The sequence below is a fragment of the Thunnus albacares genome, chromosome 14 (assembly GCF_914725855.1).
Source record: "Thunnus albacares chromosome 14, fThuAlb1.1, whole genome shotgun sequence".
In the NCBI taxonomy this organism is placed as follows: Eukaryota; Metazoa; Chordata; class Actinopteri; order Scombriformes; family Scombridae; genus Thunnus; species Thunnus albacares.
In genome coordinates, this window is record NC_058119.1 from 6,110,067 (window position 1) to 6,121,896 (window position 11,830).

At 38.2% G+C, this 11,830-nt stretch overlaps 1 protein-coding gene across 2 annotated transcripts; it reads right to left on the bottom strand.

The window, feature by feature from the left end:
• Positions 1–1,384: 1,384 nt before the first annotated feature.
• On the bottom strand, positions 1,385–9,365 carry nkx6.2 (NK6 homeobox 2). Of its 2 annotated transcripts, none has more exons than XM_044372913.1 (4): positions 9,293–9,365; positions 4,304–5,301; positions 3,571–3,743; positions 1,385–3,195 (listed from the first exon to the last, which is right to left on the bottom strand). In XM_044372913.1, the coding sequence occupies exons 2-4, from the start codon at positions 4,734–4,736 to the stop codon at positions 2,947–2,949; spliced, it is 855 nt and encodes a 284-aa protein (XP_044228848.1). In that variant the 5' UTR covers positions 4,737–5,301; positions 9,293–9,365; the 3' UTR covers positions 1,385–2,946. The 2 variants fall into 2 exon arrangements, with proteins under 2 accessions (XP_044228848.1, XP_044228849.1); XM_044372914.1 differs by having other exon boundaries at positions 4,304–4,680; positions 9,293–9,354.
• Between the last annotated feature and the right edge of the window lie 2,465 nt (positions 9,366–11,830).

Sequence of the window (11,830 nt, forward strand, 5' to 3'; positions counted from 1 at the left end):
AGTGACAGGCCTCTCACATACACACACACACACACACACACATTTCTTCTTTCTGTCACACCAGTTTGAACTGGCTGATGATGGGCCTCCACACCAGCCTCAACGAAAAATAACATTCCTTTGGGTTTATCTACTTAGATTTTATTATCACCGCATTTGTTAATATTCCCGCAGGATATGTTGTAAAAATCTGATTCCGTGCATTAAAAGAGCGAATTCACGTTGTCAAATGTTTGGAGGCCCTTTAACGCACTTTTATCCGGCTGACGTCATATACATCTATAAGAAGCTGCTTTAGGAATTAAGAGATTTAAGAGTCTAATGTAAATAGAAGAGAAGATATTTTGAGAGTTTTGGCTTATATGAACTTATCCAAAAAATTAAACAATTCAGAGTTTCACTAATAATCTTATGACGGATTCTATACAAACACACAGACAAATCTTAAATTCAATTGGGGGAGATATACCAAATATATACCAAAGAATAAATAATCATCATTCCACGTGTTGGAATATAAATGTGTATCTTTATCTTCATGGTGGAGAATTTAAAAAGTCACTCTTACATATCGGGGCTTTTATCAAAGTACTTTTCTTTTTCGTTTTCTTCATTCTGAATCACATCATATAGATTATCACACTCACTCCTAAATGGGATTAGATTTTATGAGTGCTAATATCTGATTGGTTTAATCCAAATGACACGGTGCATAAAGCTCCCATTGATTCAACCTACAGAGAAGAATCCAGCTGTAATACTTGATTATGGACAGAGAGGGAGCACTTCTGTCAAGCGTCTCTATGCTACTGGGTTTGAGTTGAACACAAATCTATAACTGTTTAACAGAAACCATTATAAACCCATAATCGATAGTTTTCTTGGATATATTTACAATAAATTCTACTAGAGGTCAGATAGCAGGACATCTGGACTGTAGAGCTTCATTCTGAGTTTGCAGGAAACATGAGTGCAAAATCAAACAGCCGTCATTAGAACGAAGTGCGCGTTTCCTGCTTTGATTCCTTAAAATCATTAAACAGCTGCACCTTTAATAATAATACTTTTCAAATATCTAACAGTGTATCATGTGCTACAATATTAATGTTTTATAGAATCTGTATTACTTAATGTAACCTAATGGAATAAATTATTGAAAAATAAAATTCAAGTTGAACCTGAAGGAAAAAAAATCGAAAATGTCACTTTGTTTTTTGGTAAAAAAAAAAATACGTGAGCTAAATTAAATGTATTGTGAAATTATTATTGTTGTTGTTGTTGTTGTTCTAACTTCAGGTCCTTGTTTTCCGTGCAGTCTGTAATATAATATAATTCCTCTCACAGCACATCAGCGTCACAGTTACCAATAATGAAATTCAGTTACTGATAGTCATGAATTTATCTTTAATTTATATTAAGCCCATACATTAAAACAAAACCCATAATAAAACTAAAATGCTTGTTAAATAATTTATTCATAATACAAAGTGTTTTTTCTTCCTATAACCTTCCCGGAAGCAATAATACTCTCTTTAATAGCAACATAAACAATGTCCAGTTTTCTATTCCGCTGTCTGATGAGGTAAAAACATAAAACTCTTCCAAATGAAACCAAAGAAAAGTGTGTACTGTCATGTCGTTAAAACAAGCTGTTTTTTTGTTGTTTTTTTTACAGTGATTATTTACAGCAGTTTGTGTCTTTACATTTGTGTGCCGGTACTGAACTGAGAATTGTAAAACGTGGAGAAATGGGCGACAATCAGGAATAAAAAGGAAGCAGCAGGTATATTTGAGAGGGAAATAAGCGCGTCAGGGCTGCGGGGGAGAAAAGGCTGCCACGTTTCCACTGGTTCAAACAACATAACTTATTCAGTAAAAAATATATACAATACAATCTGACGTACATTTTTCATTTTCAGGCTGCAGCACCTGCGCCTCCTCTCACCTCTTTATTCTCTCGCCTTTTAGGACAGTGGATACCCTGGTTAAACTGAGCTTTAAAAGCATCACAGGCCCCGTTTACACCTGCCATATTACACATGCGTCTGACATCCGGATCAGTGTTGTGGCTGCTAATAAATCAGCTTCAATAAAAGCAGACAGTCATAGATGAAAATCTCACCCACCATCCCTCAGAAATGAAGCCTGTACATAAAAGTGGTTGCCTTTGTTTTCACCAAAAACAAAAAACAAAAAAACAGATTTAAGCTGCCCAAAAACTGTGTGCACTTTTACTGCAAAAAAAAGAAAAAAGACTGGCAATTATGTACTTTTCTTCCAAGTGAAAATATTATGAGTCTTAAGATTTATATCATCAATTAATAAGAACATTCAGCAGTCTCATTCAGAGCGAAATGAACGACCTTCATGACTCTGTAAGGTGACAAAGGCTGCTAATCATTGAAGGAGAGGTGTAATGGAAAATAATGTAACAAGTGTGTGAATTACACTGCCAGAGTAGAGTAGCATTACTCGTGTAATAAGAGTAATGATTCACACTATTGGTGTGAGTGTGTGTGATAAGCCCAACACTGATCCAGATTGTGTGTATATAATATTTTGTTTACATTTACACCCGTTGTTAAAACTCCACTTGTATGCGTAAAAACTGAATTGCGTCGCCAAAACAAATTTCCTGTCCCAATATTTTTGTCCTTTCAGCTGACATGAACTTGTCATTATGAGTCTTCTGGTGGTCCAGTTCTGACAGAAGTCATATCTCCGTTTATACGCGTCTGTAAGTGGATTTGGATTCACGTTTTGGTGAGCGCGTCTTCAGTGCGTCTCTTGCTTTTTACGCGTTTTCTTGCTCTGTCAAGACAAAATGCGATCACCTCGGACGCATGTTCATAATGTCAGGTGGAAAGGGGGTCGGAAAGAGTGCGACAAAGTCTCTGTTGGACCCTTTGGCCCCCCTACTTTGCCCCCCACCCCAAGCTGTGGGCATCACAAGGTGTCCGAACTGTTACTGCAGGGGCTGATCAGCGCCAGGTTGGTGGCCTTGTGCTTTTTCAACAGTCTCGTGATTTTCTCGTCGTCTGAATTTGGGTCCAGTGGTTTGTTGTATTCGTCGTCGTCCTCGTTATCCGAGCTCTCCTTCATCTTCTCCGTCTCAGAGTCGTGTTTCTTCTTGGCCGTGGCCATCTCTGCTGCGTGTCTCTTCCGCCATTTGGTTCTTCTGTTCTGAAACCAAACCTGTTGAGAAGGGAGAGACGCGCAAAGATGCTCAACAGGTCCAAAAATAAGAGAGTAATAAAGTGAAGGCACAAAGAGAAATGGTTCACTAGTTCACACTAATCACAACAGGTGTAAATAGTCCTGGATATAACTTAATCACGTTATATATCATATATTATTAAATAACACAATAATAATAATTACAATAACAATAACAATTATTATTATTATTTTGAGAAGGATAATATAAGCAAGTTGTAAATGTAATTGTTCAGTAATAACTCATTTTCTTGGCCTGCGCAGCCAAAAGTGGGATTTCTCAGATTGCAGAGAAGCCACATGATATTTTCCACATTTGCCAAAAATTCCTCAGCAGGTGCTGACAGTCTTTACCTTGACTTGACTCTCGGTCATTCCTAATGAGTAGGCCAGGCGGGCTCTCTCTGGGCCGGCCAGGTATTTCGTCTGCTCGAAAGTTTTTTCCAGTGCAAAAATCTGCTGTCCTGAAAAAGTGGGTCTGGAGTGTTTCTTCTTGCCGTCCTTGTCCATCATTAAGTTAGCTTGAGCTGGAAAAAGATACATAAAGAGGTTTATTCAGACTGGGAGTAAACATGTTATTTTACACTTAATGTTTACACATTTACTCAACAACCATCCCTCAACTAAAAATGTGCCTAAAATATTCCTAAAACAGCTCAGAGTGTCTGAGCTGCATGAGTTTACTGACAAACTGTCTCGTGTGTAACTACAAGTTTATAAAAATATTATTATTTTAAAATATCACATTAGATTCCTTTATTGCTCTAATATGGAGTTATAATGTGTCTTTGATGCTCAAAAATAATTTTAATTGGCTAAATTACTTAATGATTTTTTATTCTTTTGGTACAAGTGCAATATTCATAAAACTATATTTAGATGCTGTGATGTTTGTGTGAAACTAGGCCTGTATGTAAGTGTAGTTGTTTATGTTTGTGTAGCAGAACTCTTACAGGCCTAAAACAGTGTCTAAAATAAGAAACAAAGCTCTACAAAAACATCTCACAGCCTCGTGCATAATTCTTGACTCTTTCTGAATTTAAACTATTCATAAACGCGCAAAAACAGACAGAGAACCAGGACTTACTGGGACAAGGAACTCGCGGGTCCCTCCAGGGAGAACCCTGCATCACCCCGGGCCAGAAGATGGGCGCCCTCCCCGGCAGCTCGGCCAGGGGCTTCGGGTACCGCGACACCGCCGGGCTGAAGTACATCCCCGCTGCTGCGGCGGCGGCTGCGGTGGTGGCCAGGCCGTTTATCCTGGGGAAGCCGGAGAGCAGCTGTCCCGCAGTGGCGACGGGTCTCCCCAGGATGTCGCTTATTCCGTGAGGGGTCGCCCCGGCTAAATGAGAGCTGAGGTTGGAGAGGTGGGGTGCCTTAAAGCCCGCCGGGCTCTGCTGCAGCGCGTACGGGAACAGGGACGTCTTCATCTCGGTCATGTTGTGCAACGCCGCCAGCGGGGTGCTGCCCAGGACGAAAGCACTCTGCCGGTTAGCCTCCATCTGCCCGACAGCTAACATTTGTGAACATGAACCACCAAAGTCGCTCGGATAAAAACAGGATATTAAATTAAACTAATATCAGAGTGGATAACGGCACAGAGCGGTCTGGTGCTGTTCTGGAGCCAGGCCACTTCTGCCGCCTCCTCCGGCAGTATCCTGGATAAAGAAGCAGCAGACTCTGGGAATGTTGAAAAACTTGAGGAAAGCTGAACTTCTTCTCTCTTGGGAAGTGAAGAGCTTGTTCAACCCCCCAAAATGTCTCTCCGCGTGTTTGTTTTGGTGTCAGTCTGTCAGCTGGGAGAGAGCTGCATGCGCCCGCCACAGGAATCCTCGCGGAAGTCGGCCGGGCTGATGATGGTTTTAGTGGTTTTGATGGGAACCATTAAGGGCTCGGCCTGTCTTTCCATAAATGGACTCGCTCTATGCTGAGAGTGAAGCGGGACCCGTTGATAACAGCGCAGCCACCTGCACGCGCGTTATTCCCATTGGACAGGGCTGAGTGAAACGGCGTCCTGATTGGAGGAGACGGAAACTCCGCTGCTTCACATGTGCGTCTCCGCTGGACGGGTGCTGCGTTGATGTGCTGTCGGAAATGAGAGTTTCCAGTTGAGTTGCATAGGAACGAGCCAACTCAGCGCTAAATAGGACTGACTGGATTTATTCATGATAGATGATGATCCATGTTGCGGAAAAATGGCGTTTCAGAGCAAACCAACAACCGAAAAAAGTAGGATAACGTATAGGTTATTTTTCTATTTAGGCCTCTATAAAGTTCTCTTTTCTGAAAAATAGAATTGTTGTATTTTTATATGTAATTTAAATGTATTTTAAAAGACCATGCCTGATACACATACACAGTTTTCCAGAATTTTTCTACAGTGGCAAATAGCTGAACTATAGAAAATAATCTATAAGCTATAATAATTTTGCTATTAACAAGTAAAACAACTTGATTGTTGCTGTATTTAAGACTTGAAAATTGCGGAAGTCAGAGAGTCGGAGGTGACCGTGAATGCACCAGAAGCTACACTCTATTAAGATCTTTTGCGGCGCTGTTAATGATGCGTCTCACACGGTGGAAATCTTTGTTTCCACATATGACAAAGAGTATACATTTACATTATAAGCTCCTACTGAAGACAGTGTGAGTATATTAAAGTAGATACGGGAGCCGGCGGGGGCGAAGAAGGATGTTTTCGTGGTTTTTAGTGAATTTGACGCAGATAGGAGATTTTATTAGTTAAAATAAAATATCGTGAGACGGTTTAAAGAAAAGCGAATCATTTCAACATTTATTTTATTCTTTAGAATACATACGTTGATATGACATGCAGCTGGGACTTTTCTTCATCGTGTTTTAATATTTTGTGATTGATCCCGCTACTTTGGAAAATGAGGTCGGATAAACCGAGTTATTCCTGCATTAAAGATTACTGTTCACTCACTTTACTCCATCTTGCTGAACATCCCTATTATTTCATGCTTCCCATTACATATTTGAAAGAACTGGATTTTTTTTTTTTTTAAAGCAGCAGCCACTGGCCTTTCAGACAACACTGTACTGATCATTACAGAGTATAAACTCCTTAAAGGACAGAGCTCGCTTTTCTATGACTGAGATAATGTGTGTTTTTTTCAGACAAACTGCGTTATTACGGTGAAAGTGTGTGAGAAAAAGCGCCAGGCTCCAGTCATCACTCTGAGTGCTGGAATATTTTATGGAGATGTGAGAAGGTTGTAAGAGTGAAATATGGCCACGTTAGCATTTGAAAGGCTTCAGCAAATGCACCTTGCTGCCCATTTGCTCACCGGGGAAAAGATTGTGGATTTTAAAAGGTTTTCAACGCGAGGTGATTCACAATTTTGACTGTATTTCTTCACGATGAAGGGATGCAGTATATACACATTTTCTAATTCTGTAAATGGTCCTCTGTTTCTAATTTATACCCGCATTTCCCCCTGATTATATACATTGATTTTATTATCTTGTTTTAAAGTCTTTCTAAAATGATCACTAGGCCTATTGAAAAACACATATATCGTATTAGAGTTTTTAAGCAGCGTGCTGACAGCGGGTTGCTCAGTCTCCTTCATTTTTGTAAAGTGTCAAGAGTTAAATAAAGCAGTTGCAGGCTGACCCAGTGAGAGATCAATGACTGAAAGATTGGCACTTTTTCCAGTTCATCTGCAGCCAAGACAGCAGCTGCCAGAGAGCCCGTCACCCTCAAACCATCATCGCACTTTAACATAATGAATCATCTCAATTTCCATCTTCTAAATTTACAGGTAATCTAAAATTTAAACCCTTAAACTCATATTTGTAAAATAAATAGACGTGACGCTCACTAAACGATTAGAAGGTATAAAATCCTGATAGATGAGATGATCACCGGAAAGATGATTGAAGCGATATAAAATTATATTTTCTTTCTACGATTTGAACACGAAGACAGTGACTGGATCACACCTAAAATAATTTGTCACATATAATTTAATTAATAGGCTAATTCATTAACGAATCTAGGCTACAATAATAATAATACTATTAATACTAATAATAGATATATGCATATATAATACTAATAATATAGAAATAATAATAACAACAATAATAATACAGAAAATAAATCTGTATAAACCTGTTGCTCAGACGAATATAAAGCTGATTTATGTCGGTAAATTCTATTGTGATTTGTAATAATGGGCTGTTGGCCTGCTGATGGCGCGTACAGCTACCACAGGCCTTTGTCTAAGCACTGAAAGAATAGGTTAATAAAGAGCGTAAAGATAATCTTATGTGAGTGTAATCTCGACACAAATGGGGATTGACGGAGCAGAGGCAGCGAAGATAAGAAGATGTTTGGACAAAAAGACGCTTGTTGGAGTCTGCAGTTGTGTTCAGAGTCACCGAGCAGCTTCAGCACCGGGCTTTTAGTGTCAGTGCCTCTCTGCACTTTCAAACAACAACAAAAATAATTATAAACAGTACAGATACATATAGATATAATCCAATTTACCCTGCGTTTACAAATAAAAAAAGTGTTTGACCCTTCAAAATACGTAGGCTACTGTTTTTTGTTTTTTATTTTTAGGTGAGAAGACATCATGTAAAACTACATTACTGTTCTCATATCATCTGCAGTCATTCACCAAGCGGGAGGTCAAATGGAAGAAAAAGCACTGGGACCATTTTCAAACTTGAAATTACACGTACATCAATCAAAGCAGAGGAAATCTGAAATATAAACCTGTATAATTTGGTGAGGAGCGCCCTCTAGTGGCGCGAATATACTTGTTACTACACTGGCTCTCCAATGTCTCTAATGTTATGTTGCTGCTGGATGATATGAATGAAAACTCTTTGATATTTTGATTTGTGTGTTAAAAGCTGTATGAAGATGATGAGGAGCACTAGAGCTTCACAAAAGCTACTCTTCATAAAAGGATGTAATGAATTCTTCCTCATAAAAAGTGTAGAGTTTGGGATGGACTATAATGTTGTCAGGTGTCTTTTATAAAAAAGGAAATGATGTCAATAACAGTGAGAGTTAGTCCAGCTGCTGACAAGTTTTGTACATCAAAGTTATGATTAATTATAAAACTATTAAATATAATGCTGCTTCGCTGGTCGACTATCAAGAATTAAAACAGACACTAAATAAATAAATATATAAATAAAAACAAAAAACAGACCCCTATTTGATTGAAAAGTAAATCAGTTTCCAACGTTTTTTTAAAAAAAAAAATCAAAGAAAAGAAAATCAGAATTATTTTCTTTGCTGAGTGCAGTAACCCACTGTTTTTCAGTAGCAGTGGCCTCTCAAGTCATCTTTTTTGTTTGTTTATTTACAGACCAAAATCAATTTCAAATTTGAATGAATGAAAAAATGAATGAATGAATTGTTTTATTTTCGTGTCTGGTCATTTACATGACTGATTCCTCAGGGAATTATTAACTAACAAATCAAACATTCATGTTAACCCACCGTCATCTAACAGCACGTTTTAGCACATTTATTACACAAACATATATCTGATATTTTCACCAAAACCAGAGCTGTGATTATACTACACTTTAATATGGTTAAAGACAAATAAAGCAGCCTGATGGACTTGAAGTCAAAATTTCAAACAATTTGAGCATAAAAAAAAAGATGTCTAATCCTGCAAATACGGTGCCTTACAGACCTCCTAAAAATTGACAAATCATTGAGGGGCTACAGCAGATTGAGTGAACATATCATCAGGACACATAAATTGATTACAATTTTATCAACTTGGGCAACTATAGTCACAAAATGGACCTAGTTCAATTGTATTTAAATACAATAAACTGCCTCTTTTTCCCAAGATTCTTTCAAGAATTTTGTTGTGCAAATGAAAAAGTTAAACTTTGTCCAGAGTTTTTACAAACAAAAAACACAAGACTCTTCTGCTATATTGACACTCCAGAGCAAGATTCTTACTTGCTTCTTATTTGACTGATGAAATCACCAGTTTTTCTCTTCTTCCCTGTCAAATGTGTGTCTGTCTTGTAATTGACATGTTTTGCTATTTTAATAAATCTTGCTGACCTGAATCCTGATCCTGATAGTCCTCCTGGCATCACAGGACTTGTGTTTCTTTATTGTTCCCAAATGAAGACATTCTGACTTGTCATCACAGGAAAGCACAGGTGGAACTAATAACATTAATTATGATGCTGCTCCAGCTCCAGCTCCAGTTATTGCAGTGCAGTGCTGCAATAAGTGTTGTTATTAGTGACACTTGTGTCTGACAGGTCAAAATATCACCTTTAAAAAAAAAAGGGTCTATGCACCCCCCAATTTGGGAATCATTGAATTAGTTATGCCTGGTCTTTTGTGTTCACATTACAGAATAATATTTTATCTGTCTTTTATAATTTTTGTAGAGTGAATTAGTCATTGTCTAAATTGTAACTACATTGTGTAAATTCACAGGAATATAATTTGCTAATTTTATACAGATTTTCTTCTGTAATAGTGATGTGAAACCTCATTTCACACTGGAGGAAGGGTGAAGTCTCAGTAAAACCACTAGATGGCAACCTGCATCAAGAAGAGGGCCAAGAAACTCAACAGCCTCCTGGTTGTGTGCCTGGATCGTGAGTAGATTGCAGCCTGATGTCTCTGCCCTCATGTATGTCAGTTTGACTTGGACATACTGTATATCAGTGGTGATCTGAGAATATGAATGAACTGCAGATTGTTCATAACAATCAGGTGTACACATTGGTTTTACACACTGCAGGCTAAAGCATTTGGTTGCAGTTAAATGTATAGTGCCTGATAAAGATATGATACCATGCATGGTATGTGAATTCCGGACATATGTGGATACTCTGGTGCGGACACTTAACCTACTAAGAAGTCTTGAACAGTTTCAGGTGATACAGTAATGTGAAAAACAGTCCACAGACATTCAGTGTGTTGCTTAGCTTAAACTTTGGGCTTGGGGTTATAGGTCAGAAATATATATAGTACAATTCAGGAAGGCTTCAGAGTCTCTGGGGATACAAGAAATACACAGAACTGGAATTTTTACATTATATAAAAAAGCCCCTATGTACAGAATTTGAAATTGTCTGACTTTGGTCTTCTAAAAAAAAAAAAAAAAAGTTTTTTTTTTCTTTTTTTCATTTAACAAATTAAACAACAGATTCAGCCATGATTATCCTTGTAAAACCAGTTTAAAGAGGACCTGTGGAAAAAAAAAACATTGGAAACCAAGCATTCAGAGCAGTCTGAAGCCAGTGCTTTTTGCTCACAGGGATTACTTCTGCATACGTTTAACTCATTATTTGAGTCACATTTAATATGAACATCTGACATTGTAACATTATATATATGGCTAAAAATAGGGAAAAGTATAATAGGTCCCCTTTAATCATTGTCAGGAAGAGAGTCATGATGAGTCCCATCCATCTCAGCACACATCTCTCAACACAAAACTTTCTTATTCTGTCTGTTTGTTTCCATATTTTGCAGTCGTTTGGAAATCAGAGAGTGAAAGCTGCATTACAGCACAGATCAGGGAGCAATAACTTGGGGGACTTGAGGGAAATGAAAGCGCTGGGTGGTGCAGCTCGGCTTTGATTGACCGTAACTTACAAAAACATTGTTTTTGGCCAAGCACGCGGGCAGCCTATTTGCTTTGGCGGAGTAGGACAGGAGGGAACCATACCTTCACTGATACTTAAGGATTATAGAATATCATCCCCCTAAAATTTCCCATGGATACCCATGTGAAGGCTGACTTATTAAGATAAGTTGCCAATTTATTGGTTTGTGTTTGCAACAGGAACAACAGGAAAATGACTCCATAACACCTTGACTGGACAGCATGAGGTAGATTGTATGTGCAGGCTGATGCAAATGTGCTTACAAATAGATTAAACTTTGTGCTTGTAAATGTACTACATATGTAATTGATGATGTTCAATCAACCCATTTGCTATTTTTGGCGTATTGGATTATGGAATAAATGGCAGTTGGCAGCATTCTAATATGTAGGAATGAGCATCGGATTAATTATGTTTTAATAACACTTAATTGGCTGCAGGCTGCACTTCACATAACCAATGGAAATATTGCGGCTGACCTTTGTAAAGGAAATTATTTTATGAATATGTATAAATGCTTGTGTGAACTTGTGAAAGGTTAAAATGCTTTGTGATAGTCATAGAAATCACTTTTTACATCTGAACAGTATGTTCCTGTGTGAAAGGGAGACAAAGAACATCTGTTTATTCTGAAACACATCCTGCCATGTCTGTTTGGGTATAATTACGCATAGAGTAGTCACAACAACTCCTAAAGGTTGGTATGAAACTGATTAAAAGTATTTGCCCCACTGTTTGGGGCTCATTCCTCTACAGCAGCTTGTATGTCTGTATCCAGTGTGAGTGAGCCATGCTCTAAGCATTAAAGAAAGTGTGACAATTCTATAAAGAGAGTTTTCTCTTTCCTCGCTGAAGTCAAGTGCAAGAGGTAAATGACAGGAAACCTTACAGATGTGTGTTTGATTCAATTCCCCTGTGAGATGAAGGGAAAGCCAGCCACCTCAAGGTATTGACATAACACACGTGCTGC